Here is a 12,717-nt window from a genome sequence, read left to right on the forward strand (position 1 = left end):
AGCTTTTGTTTTTTCATTTCCTAACCAAAAGGCATAATTTCACTGGGTAGGGTTGAAGTGATTTAGAATATTTTTTAGGGCTTTTGATATTTCAGACAAAATAACACCTCAGAAATTACTTCAGCATTGAATAAAACAAAAGTATAATGTAGAAACAAACTCACATTTGGTATTTTAGCACATCTTTTCCTTTGAGTCTTCATCCAGCACTGATTAACATTAGCTTCCATTACTTACCTCATTAGGCATTGTACTTTCATCAGTGTTTTAAGAGTCTTCTAAAAGGTTATTTGGAGATAAAGCCTGCAGAAAATTCTACACATGGTAGGATTAACCATGGTATATGCTGACCATGCCCTTCTAAATATAAATTCTGGTTAGAGAAATGGAGAGACTCTTCATGCACTACATTATGTGGACTCCTCTCTGTGACCTCCAGATGTCCTGATTCTCCCTGGCTTACCACATAATAGTCATGTAATACTAACCTTGATGGACTACTTATGAATAAGAGGCTATTTTGAGGTTGTAAGTGCTTCAAATTGTAAGGTTCCCTGCACACTATCCCACAGCTGGCTTGGGAGGAGAAAACTCAATATAATATGTATGCAGTAGTCTTTATGAAAGCCCAGGCTGTCCTCAGAGATCATTCTCCCTGTGAGGAGTCTGCCTTGGAAATAAGCAAAAGACTTAGATCATTAGCAATGAGTTCCATAAAAGTGGCTGCTAAAGCCTTAGTGTGTACCTCCACCAACACCCAGTGTCCATCAGAACTGTCAGTGTTGAATCACAAGCAAACCCCACCTGCTCCTCCCAGCCTGGAGGGCTGCCCCAGTGGGCCATAAACCCAGTGGGTGTCTCTCCCAGGCAGCCACGCCATACCCCAGAGCTCCCTGAGGCACGAGGCCTGAAAGCCTCCCACATCCCTGAACGTCAGGAGGCTGCAGCAAAGTCAGAACATGTCAAACGAGCCCTGCTGCTGCTGCAAGGCCAGCAGTTCCCAATCAGCAGTGGATGCAGTCGTTCTCCAGACGCCATCTGTTGCAACAGCTGCTGGTGGCTTTCCAACAGCCTCTTTAGTGCAGGTCTAAAACCTGATTGCTCTCAGTCAACCACCCCTTCTTATCTAACCTTGATGAGAGAGACTGAAGATCATGGTCACTTTGGCCCTCTACCGTAGGGCATGCCATGGCACTGACCACCGCAAATGGCAGTGTCACTGCCATATGGGACTGAGACAGGATCACCACAGCCTTCCTGGGAGTGCCTGTGTGTGTGGTGTGCTGGGAGCAGGGCAGGGCAGGTGTTCTTTAGCCAACAGCCCCCTCCCCACCGCCTGCCTGCTGGGATGCAGCACCCAGGCCAGCATCTGGCCTGGCTCTTCTTCACTGTGGCCCCTCTAGTGAAGAGCACCAGGGGAAGCCTCACCTCTACCAGAGGCTGAGCAGTTTCTAGTAATCCCCAAAAGCCCTTCCTCTCCTGAAACCCCACGCTGCAGAGCCCACGAGGAGCAGGGCTCTGCTCACTCCTGAGGCTCCCTGCCGGCAGGGCCCTGTCAGTCATTCCCCAAGTGTCCGCCTGCAGTGTCCTGCACTCCAGCATGCACCTCCTCTAAAACACACAGATATTGGAGCATATTAGGCCTGCTATCTGAGAAATGTCTTTTGTTTAATATTTTGCTCCTCATGTTGGCTTCTCATGCTTATTTTCCTAGCAGGTCTCCTGTGTAATTTTTATAAAGATTATAAACAGTGTCACCAGTCTGCCCTTCTTTTTAATGAAAAATGCATTGAAAATCACTTTCAGCAACACACTTTTAAGACTTGCTTTCTGTTAACTTTAAAAAAAACCTTATTTCTGATTGCCGCGTTGTTCAGAAGATTTTTCACATTGTCGTGATTCACTACTAAATAGAAGATTTTAATGAAAATCTTTGGACAAAACATTCTAATTACACTTGACCTCAGTTTATACCATGTGACCAGGCATGTACCTGAATATCACCATGTAAAATGTACTTTTGGCAACCAAGAGCTATTGGATGTTTAAAACCATCTGAAAACAAATATAAAGGAAACACGTTGAAGCAGCAGAGAGCAATCCCTTAGTCTGGCTCCTACCTTTATCTGCATTAGTGACTGACCTTCTATTTCCTTCAGATGCCTTAAGGAACAGCAACACCCGTACAGCGCTTTCCCCCGTATTTTTATATTCTGATTATGTAACTGTACTGCTTGCATAACCGCGACGACAATAAGTGTAGGATTTGTCTAAGGATCAACACGGAGCAGCTCCTGCCAGCCGTTCCCGAGTGTCCCTCCCAGCCGCCCCGCTCGGAGCGCACAGATAAGGTGGGTGCCGTGTGTGTCAGTGACGCTCACCCCATGCAGCCCGGCCGGGAAAGTTTAGCCTAAAATAACGTTTGCATTCACTGCATGAGATAATGTCACCAAAGAAATCAGGTCTCAGCGGCCTTACCGAAGCACACAGGACAGACGGCCACCCAGCTGCCACCCGTCCCCTGTCAGGGGGTACTTCCTCGCTCTGTCGCGCCGCCGGGGATCCCCCAGCCCCGCGGGTCCATCTCCCTTTTCCCGGGGCTCCCGCCCGGCTCCTGCCGCACGCGCGGGCGCAGCCGCGCTCGGGGCTGGGCGGGCGCCCCGGTGCCCCCTTTGTGCTTTTTGTACCAGAAGAGCCCCGCGGGCAGGCCCCCGCACCGAGCAGTGCCGGTGCCAGCCGACCCAGAGCCCGGGTAAGGGGCGCCGCGGCTCCGGTCCGGCCACACGCCTCGCTGCGGGGGCTCTCACGGACCCGCCCCCCCGCTGCGGCCGCATCAATCATTAACGGCGGCTCGGGTGTCCAGCGCCTCCCACCCCGGGAAACCCTACCCGGGGCGGCGGGGGCGTCTCTTCCCGCTCCTTAGGAGCGCTGGATGCGCCGCCGGTTTCCAGTTACCGCGATGCCGGGCGGCGGGGCGGGAGCAGCCGCGGCGGTACTGCCACTGCCCCTGCTGCAATGAGTGATGCTGCCGGGGGCGGCGGCGGGGGCGGAGAGGCGCAGAGCTACCGCGGATCCTCCGCCGGCGGCTGCGGGCGCAGCGGCTCTGCCTCGCCCGGTCGGCGGCGAGGCGGCGGGCCCGGGGCCGGCCGGGGCAGCAGCAGCAGCATGCCGGCGGGCGATGGGGACAAGAAGGAGGCGGCGCCGCCGCCGCCTCGCCCTGCCGCCCTGCTGCGGTGGGACGAGGTGCCCGAGGACTTCGTGGAGTGCTTCATCCTCTCGGGCTACCGGCGGCTGCACTGCTCGGCACAGGAGTGCCTGGCCTCGGTGCTGCAGCCCACCAACGAGACCCTCAACTTCTGGACCCACTTCATCCCACTGCTGCTCTTCCTCAGCCGCTTCGGGCGGCTGCTTCTGCTGCGGGGCGCCGGGGACGTGCCCTTCCACCACCCGGCCCTGCTGCCCCTCTGGTGCTACGCCTCGGGGGTGCTGCTCACCTTCGCCATGAGCTGCACGGCCCACCTGTTCAGCTGCCTCTCCCCGCGCCTCCGCGCCACCTTCTTCTACCTGGACTACGCCTCCATCAGCTACTACGGCTTCGCCAGCACCGTGGCCTACTCCTACTACCTGCTGCCAGGGCTGAGCCTGCTGGACGCCGGCGCCATGAGCCACTACGTGCAGCAGCGGCTGGGCTGGCAGCTGGACTGCAGCCTGCCCATCGCGGCCTATCGCGTGCTCGTGCTGCCCGTGGCGCTGGCGCTGGCCGTGGGCTGCACGGCCGCCTGCTGCCGCAGCCGCGCCGCGTGCTGCGCCTACCCCTTCGCCGTGCGCACCTTCGTGTTCGCCATGCCGCTCAGCATGGCCTGCCCCATCATGCTGGAGAGCCTCCTCTTCGACCTCCGCGCACGCAACCCCACGCTCTTCGTCTACTTCTACCGCCGCTACTTCTGGCTGCTGGTGGCCGCCTTCTTCAACGTCAGCAAAATCCCCGAGCGGATCCAGCCGGGGCTCTTCGACATCGTGGGGCATAGCCATCAGCTTTTCCACATCTTCACCTTCCTCAGTATCTACGACCAGGTGCACTACGTGGAGGACGGGCTGGCTGAGTTTCTCAAGGCACCTCTGGCTGCCCCCACCTACCTAGGCACCGTGGGGTATATGCTGCTCCTGACCGTCTGCCTTGCTGTGGTCGTCAGGAGGTTCCTCAACGTTGCAGACCTCTGCAAGCAGGACTGACCGGGCCGGTGACCCTCGGGACAGCGACCGCCATGCCAGTGACCCTTGGCCTGGAGGTCCTTGGGCCCATGACCTTCAGACTGGTGACCCTCAGACCAGACCCATCATGTCCTGAAGAAGCTGTGAAACCTGGGGGAAACCTACCTGTGGAAGAGCCAGGTCCCTTTCATGAAGGTTTGCTGGAGAAAATGACCAGAACTGCTCGTGCTCTTTAAACTACTAGGTTACCAGGGGAAGCAAGCAAATGCTTACTGGTATGTTGCTGCTTAGAGTATAAGCCGAAATAATTTAGCTCTGCTACTAGGAAGAATGCATGAATGGTGAATGCCACTTACTAATTTAATAACAATTAGGTCTAAACTAGCTCTGTGTATACATATATATATAGCTATATACTTATTAGCTACATATATGTGTATATATATGTATACACCTGGAGACATTTGTGCAATGATTTCTCATAGACTTTTAATCAACTCCTATGTGAAAATTCCTAGCAGATTATGCACTGACATTTATCTTCCTCTCTGATATTGTAACAGGCCTTTGCAGCCACATACTGGATTTTAAATGCAAACAAATCAATAGCTATCTATAGTTTCTAAGGTCTTGCAGCCTTTTCAGCCAGGGAACAATAGATTTAAGAGCGAGAGGAAAAACAGTTGTGAATTATTACAGAATTACCAGTTAATGGAGAGACTTTAATTAGACAGACAATGAGTGGTTGGTGTAGCCACTCGGATACTAAAATAAAATAGAAGGATGTGTAAAATAACCGAACCAGAAAGGGGTCAAACTGCTTTGGAACGGGGGCAGAGGAAGAAGGACCCTGCATAATAGAATGGCTCTTCCCTCAGCATGTCAGGAACATCTGTTGTGCTGAGGGAGTTGCTAAGGGGCCCCTTTATCTTCCTGGGTAAATCACCCCCAAACCACTCCTCTAGAGTCAAATTCAGATGCCAGACTTGCTGTAAACCCCTGCCAAGCTCGGTGGGAGTTCTGTGGATGTAAAGAGAGTAACTGATGCATGAGATCTCATTCTGGATCTTTTAAAAAACTACATGGAACTAGTTTCTACTGCTCTTTAATTAGAGCACTGTCATATTTACCATCCTAAAATTAGTTGCAGAATATGATACTGCTGCATCTGAGTTCAGCACCTAAAATCTGGCTCTACAAGTACTGGATACTGGCACATTTTTGTCATTTCCCACTTTTTCCTATTATGATTAGTTGTGGCTGCAGCTGGATGTGTTGAAGTCCTCTTTCAGAAGCTTTGGGGGAGTTCAAAGACAAGAATTAGGAGGTGTTTTCCAAAGCAGTATCTTTTCAGAGCAACCCATGTATTATCCTTGTCACACGACAAAGAGCTAAGTATAGATTGAATTGACTCTAGATACATTTTTGTAAACCATGTGCAGATTTTAAGCAGATGCATTTGCTTTTGTCTGACAGAACAAGTGCAATAATGTTACACAAGGGGCTTACCAATCAAGTTCAGGTGAGAAACTGCTTGTGTAACCCATTGTCTAAAGAAGGGTGGTACTTCCTTAGCAAACCCTTGTGTCAGACTGTGTAATAGTGTAATAGCTGCTTTACTCAGCTCCTGTAGAAGTATTTCTGCTTGGGTCTTTCCCATTTTCATGGACATGGCATCTGGATCCCAAGACAATGTTTTGAGTCCAGTCCTAATCTTCTGTAAGACAAAGTCCCCTTTGTTTAAAATGGGAATATAGGAAGGACTGTAGCCAAGGATTATGAAGTCAAATCGTTAACATGGGTCAGAGTCATCACAGACCCAAGAACTGGTATGCCCTCTACCAATGTAACAGCTTTATGAAAATTTCTCAATTGAAGTGCATAAGCTAAAAGAAAATTACACTCACTCAATTTAGCTTTTATCTCAACCCATTTTAAGTATAATGGTTTGAATATTTTAGATTCTTAACGAACAATGAAAATGGCCTAACAAAAATATATACTCTTTGCCAGCCGCAATTCTGCTGGTATGTCATTTCTGGAAGGGTCAGATGTCTTTTAAGGAGGTGAGCTAGAATTATCTGAAGTGGCAATTCCCAAACTGTAGCCTCTTGAGTTATTGCTGTTGGGCCATAAAAATCTACATAGCCCTGTGTAAGTGGCTGTGTTCAGTTTTCATTTGCCAAGATGCATGAAAAGAAAATGGAAACTACATGAAGTACTTTAAATTTCACCTATTTTCACTAAGTTTTGTCATAAATGTAGCATAGCTTTCTTCAGCTGCCAACAAAGCAGAAAATGATCTGCACCACTGGGAGAGGAGGCTGGTTCACAACACTGTTATTCCTTGAAACGTGCTTTCATATTGTGAAAACCCTGAAAACTCGCAATAGAAAGCCAGTGGATCAAGACCTGCAACCATATCATGCTATGAATTTCCACAACTGCAAAAAGAGGCCAAAAATCTTTGAGATGGGCTGTATTCAAGTTAAAATAATAGAGGCATAGTAGTTAGAGCCCAATGACTCATCCAAACTAATTATGTAGAAAGGGTTTGCCTGGGAGATGCCACTAGCACATCTAACCAGCAATTAAAAACTAAGAAATAAATCTTAGGGACAGCAAACCTCAGCAGTAGAAGGCAGCTCAGAAACAAACAGTAAAAGCCAAATGAAAAAGACCAGGCTCTTAAAGCATACTGTATAATGAATTATATTTGTGCTTGTCAGTCACAATGTAGAGGACATCTCAAGAGGCAATGTCAAAAATGGCTGTTGCTAACTTGTAAAAATACATTTGATATTTGTAGTTAGGCCACACAGGGTCATCTATATATATCTCAACGACAGATAACAGTATAAAGTTTGGATTGCAACCAACTGCAATTTTACTGGAATCTTACTGCTGTTACAAGAGTTGCCTGTGAGCCCCAGTCACACTGAAGATTGGGTACCTGGCTCTGATATTAAGAATATTGCTTCATTCAGAAGTTTCTGTTGGCAAATTGTTTAGGCACGTGTATGGGCCTGAGCACCTCATGGCATTATTTGTAAAAGCTGGTTGCAAGCACTGCTGTCTGAGCTACTGTAAGCAGGCTGCTGAATCCAGAGTGAATGGCTACAGGGACATGTGATTAGAATTTAAGAGTTCTAATTAATGGATTCTTGTTTGGTTTTTGTTTTAAAAAATGTGACTACAAATTAAAAAGGTACAGTAAGTGTGGAGATTATCTAAGGAAATGTTACCTGAGTGCCTGTGTCTATTCAGTGAAGGACATGCATGCAGATAATAGTTCCATTTGCTGTGTCCGATGGACAGAACTAATCTGAGATAAAAAGATTAAAATTGGAACAAGATATCTATAATTACAGTGCTTGAATTTGCTCACATAAAAGTGAGTCAGCATTTGTGTGACTTTTAAGGGTGTAGGGTAACTTTCTGGTGTGAAAGCACACAACTGAACGTGTGTAAGCATGTCCAGAGCTCAGACAAGAGGTCTAACCTGCAGACTAGATGCATAAGGAAATCCTAGAAAACTAACTTGCTTGCAGAAGTACGTGTCATAATGTTTCAATAACCTGCCATAAGGTCTACACTGTGGATTCCACAGCTCATGTTTAAAACCAAAAAGGCTTTTCAGGCCTTTTGTAGTAGAATCTGTATGGGGATGGGAGCACAAGGTGGGGACTGGAGCACAGGGGGTGGCCTGTAAATGCCTGGGTGTCTTTCTGTGTTTGGCCAGCAGTGACCTCTAGACTGACACACCTGTGCTGATGTGAGGTGACTGTTGCTGGGCCACTTCCCAGAGTGTTGGTGGCGTAGACACCCCCCTTGCACGTGCCTAGAACTGCAATCTACACTGGCATATATTCAGTGAGCCTGGCTTCTGGGCACTTCTGAGTAGCCTGTGAGCTTCAAGCTCATCTTCCTGTAAGATCAATAAACCTCATCTGTAATCACTACCCTGTTTTCTGTGGTGATACAGTATGTTTTCTGCAGTGTGTTCATTTGAATGTCACTATCCAGGATATCTGCGAAGCTCTGAGCAGCTTCATTAGTAAGACTGGAATCTATATAGTCTGGAAACAAAGGGAAAGGTCTCATCTGCATGCTGCACTTATAGAAATGTAGCAGATAAAAGCAGAAGTAAGTTCGGGGGTTTTTTTGCTAAAATGATTATTCTGCTTAGTTGTCCAAGTGTTATGCTTATTATTTATTTGCTGAATCCAGCTACTGTGTCAGGTTTTTGTCAACAGTGCACCTGCAGAAAATGACAGCATGAGTTTTACTTCATGTTTAAGTAAACTCTGAGGCAGCACATTCATAGAGCATTATTGCACTAAACTCAGTTGATTACCATCCACATGCCTTACAGAAGCAAGTCATACCTGTAGTAATTGCCCAGATTAAAATGTTTTTTCATTGCCTATGAGAGTAAAAATGACCAAGTGGCCAGTAACAAGCTGAGGAGTCAGGCACTCCTGGGTTCTTATCCTTGCTTTGCCACTATCTGTTCTGTAATCTAGGGCAAGTTGTTTAAACTGTGTTAATTTTGAATGAATTTTAATTCATGTGAAACACTGGAATTGTACCAGGGTTGAATTTGACCCTTTGTGTCTCAGTTTCCACATCTGTAAGATGGGGAGAATATACCTTACCTACCTCGCAGGGTTGCTCTGAAGACTAGCAAATGTTTGTAAAGCACTTAAAAATGCAAAGACCCTCCCAGGTGCTAAGAAGAAATATTACTGAACTCCAGCAGAGAGAATGTTATATTTTCCCTCATCTCACAGAGAGAGGAACATGAACGTTTCCATATTGTGAACTCTTGGGACAAACCCTTGTCATTGCCATACTCTAGGATGTTCACATCCTGTCTCTTTTGGAGCTGATGGCAAAATTTCCACTGGCTCAAGTGAGGGGCAATCAAGACCCAGGCAGTATTAAACAGGCTGACTAAATGCTTAAGGGTCAGGAGTAAAGAGAAAACATACATGACTTACATATGCTTTTCTTCAGAAATTCTCACTGGTAACTTGTACTGAGGAGCACTGTAACACCCACGGGGCCTCCTTGTTCATTTAGCCATGGATTGTGTTCCAGTTACTATGAAACAATGGAGCAGGATTTCCCATCAGTGTCTGTAAGATTATGATTATGTCTCAGTTGCCATTGGGAATTTTGAACTACGTCAAACTTCTTACCAGAGTAAAAAGACCTGAAGTAAATTAAGCTTTTAAGAAAAAAAAAAATGTAATCATTTGAGAACATAAAATTATATTGATCAAACAACTTTCTCTTTTTCCTTCCTGTTCTGCAAAACCAACAACATGGAGTTAATCTTATGGTTGAAATATGAACTGGGATCTTTTGACCACATATGTGTACTCTGTCAAGAAGCCCTGAATAATAATTCTACTAACCCACTCTGCCCATCAGGGGTGAAAGGGGTGATACAAAAAGCACCACTGAGAAGAGGACCATGTTTTTAAAAGCTTTTGTAACTGGCAGCAGTAGTTGAGGAAAAAAAAAAAAAAAAAAAGACCACCTCGAAGGGTTTGAGTGGTTTGTTACTCAAGGCTCGTACCTTTAGAAACTCTCCAGTATCCAAGTATATTCCTAGCTTCTGTTAGACACCTCTGAGTCAGAGCTGTATAACCAACACCCAAGTTACAGCTGAAACTTTACTCTCTTCTCCTCAGATGAGATGTAAGATGGTAGTGTCACATGCACTGAAAGACACAGACCTCCATTCAAGACACTTAGTGTCTTGGAGCTGGGTGTGGAATTAAGTTAAATAATTTTCACATCTTGCTTAGACAGATGCTGCTTCATTCCACTAAATTCAGTAATAAATTATTGACCAAGACAAAGGAAGCAGGCTTTTGCTTAAAATTGCCTGGAAGGAAACACCACCAGCAGACTTCTGCTTTCAGGGCAATTGCTTCCTGGGCCGTACTCAGAACACAGAGGGTTCTGAAGTAGGGCTTCGCTACTTCATGGGAATGCCATAGGATTTGTGTTGTAGCTGGGGGTTAATAGTACAGAGAAACAGTTTATAGCAAGTCAATTCTGTCTGCTAGAGGTTCAAGCACGCTTTAGTAGGAGGTATCATGTTCAAGGGGCTGTGCATGCAATGAACAAAAAGTGTGAATTTTGTGTGGTTCTGTTGGGAGGGTTTGAAAATTTACTCTTTGTACACTTTTGGATGCTGACTACTGTATATGTAATGACTATGCATTTTTAGCAAAAAAAAAAGGGGTGTGATCTATAAATAAAGTTGATTCTGAGTTCATTTTTGCAGAAATGCATTTATGAAGGTTTTTCTCATTTCTTTGTATAATTTACTGTGACACCTGTAGGATCAGAAATGTGTTGAATGTAGTTCTCTTCAAACAGGTGATGTTAGCATGAGTACAAGAACGTTCAGTTCTTATATATGAGCTATAGGGGTGTTGGTATTTCTGAAAACATTATACTAGCAAAAGTATCATTGCCATTTCATTGTCTTTTATATTTTAAAGCAATAAAATAGCATTCTTTAACATTTTAGTTCTCTGGTAACTAATTAATGATAGACATCCCTGTTACATTAAGATCTAATGCATTAATATGTATTAGAAGATTAGTGTTCAGCCTATAGTGCTGCCTGAAAAATCATGAAATTGGTAGCAATAGCAGTGTAAAGAATCGGCAGAATACTGACTGCAAAATGAAGAGGTCTATTTGGCATCAAGTAAAGTTTCCTATTTGGCAGAGTAGGATGGCAAAATACTATTTTCAGTCCAAGTCAGGCACCAAAAAGCACTCAGTGAACTGCAGTTACATAAAGTATCTGCCTTAAGCCTTTTCTGTCAAAATTCAGCAGGACAGGATGTATCCCAACATAATTGCAGGTTCCCCCTGATACAAACACAATGGAAAACTGTAGGATCTTCCAGTTGAGGTCTGCAGAATTCCTTCCAAAATTCTAAAATTCTTGAGATTCTTATTTGCAGACTTTGTACATCCTATTTGAAATGTGGCAATGACTTCAAGGATTTGATGATCCCAGCAAAAACCTCCATTACCCTCTCAGAAGTAGATGCTTCAAGAGACTACATCCTGCAAATAAACAAATGCTTCACAAGACTGCATCCTCCTGTTAACACTTAAGGGTTTTCCTAATGTTATCAGTAAACTCTGGATCTGACTGCTGGACATGAACAGGCTGGAGGAAAACCTCACAAAACTGATGAAGCCAGTGAAGATGGCAAAACAGTGAGCAGAATGGTAAGCAACAAAAGTTACAGCTGCTGGGACAGGTAATTTATTGAGGTCAGTGCCTCAGCCTTCAGCTGCGGTGGATCCATAGTTACTCTGATAATCTACTGGAAATCTGAAGGCAATCTATATTTTGTTACCATGACATCACTTCTCTGACAAATGACCCTAAAAGTCAGAACTTATTTGAAGAGGAACAAAGAAACATCTGACACACAACAATTACCTTCAGATTTTATTCTCTCATCATAGGATCGTGTAAGGCTAGCAGGATCTGCGAGTGGAGATGAAACACATTAAAAATTAAAAGCTAATAAAAACTGATGGTAGAACAAATCAGTATTAATGCTAAAGCTAAATCTTGGCTGCAGTGACAAGAGCCTTTGGGGCAGACACTACAGATGCACTTTCTGCATCAGAAACCCTCTACTACTACAAGGCAGATTTCTTATCAGGAGTGGCAGTACGCTTCTGTTAGTGGGGAGCTGGAAATACTTCTCTTGCCAGGGAGCACAGCCTTTGGGTACATGATGCATGCTTTACAGAAGCAAAATAACCATGCCACACAATCTTTTTGGAGAGTAAGCAATTTTATATAGTTTTCTAATTTGAAAATTCTCCTGCCTCCAAGGTCTTTCCTGTCCCTTCTCACTGATGAAACATGAAAATACAATTTTCTTTAATTTTCAGTGTTAAGCATACTTTTCAATATTATACTCTGCTAGAAAATGTCTATTCTCTCTCACTTTCCTTTGCTGTCCTGAGAAACTGGGCAATGCCACATGTAAAAGAAAAAAATCCTTGGGTTTTTTTTTTTCCCCTCTTTATATGCTGGTCTCTCCACATCCACAGTCCTGGGGCTATGGAATTCAATCACTGGCACTCACTAGTGTTCCAAAATCTCAGCTTTTCTTTTTAGCAGCACTTGGAAGAACAACTAGGAAATGTCAGTGGGGTGGATAACAAGCAGCACTATCTGTAGCCCTCAGAAATAATACAAATAACGAGCAAAAGGTAAACAGGTCCCTGGGGCAGCTTCTCTGATACCTTTGTACACACAGGCATCATCTCTCATTATCCAAAATTTAGTGAAGCTCATAAGCACATGCTTAACTTTAATAGGACTACATGTTTATCTTTGTTCATTGGCGGCGTGAACTTTTCCTTGTGTTTAAGTGTGCTATAGAAGCAGAGCCCTAATGAGCAGACAGTGCCAGGGAAATGCTGCCAGCAAGAGTCTGG

At 45.3% G+C, this 12,717-nt stretch overlaps 1 protein-coding gene across 2 annotated transcripts; it reads left to right on the plus strand.

Annotated features, from left to right (window-relative positions):
* Positions 1-2,963: 2,963 nt before the first annotated feature.
* Positions 2,964-12,273, plus strand: PAQR9 (progestin and adipoQ receptor family member 9). 2 transcript variants are annotated; one of them, XR_005953393.1, is made up of 2 exons: positions 2,964-4,487; positions 11,211-12,273. XR_005953393.1 is itself a non-coding variant. In XM_041414510.1 (1 exon), the coding sequence occupies exon 1, from the start codon at positions 3,016-3,018 to the stop codon at positions 4,231-4,233; it is 1,218 nt and encodes a 405-aa protein (XP_041270444.1). In that variant the 5' UTR covers positions 2,964-3,015; the 3' UTR covers positions 4,234-10,523. The 2 variants fall into 2 exon arrangements, 1 of the variants encoding a protein (XP_041270444.1); XM_041414510.1 differs by lacking the exon at positions 11,211-12,273 and having other exon boundaries at positions 2,964-10,523.
* Positions 12,274-12,717: the final 444 nt, after the last annotated feature.

Source organism: Onychostruthus taczanowskii, unplaced genomic scaffold, assembly GCF_017590055.1.
Source record: "Onychostruthus taczanowskii isolate IOZ18803 unplaced genomic scaffold, ASM1759005v1 scaffold45, whole genome shotgun sequence".
In the NCBI taxonomy this organism is placed as follows: Eukaryota; Metazoa; Chordata; class Aves; order Passeriformes; family Passeridae; genus Onychostruthus; species Onychostruthus taczanowskii.

Excerpts from the sequence above, each read along its gene's own strand:
- PAQR9 (XM_041414510.1), top strand. The coding sequence starts at position 3,016 with ATGAGTGATGCTGCCGGGGGCGGCGGCGGGGGCGGAGAGGCGCAGAGC.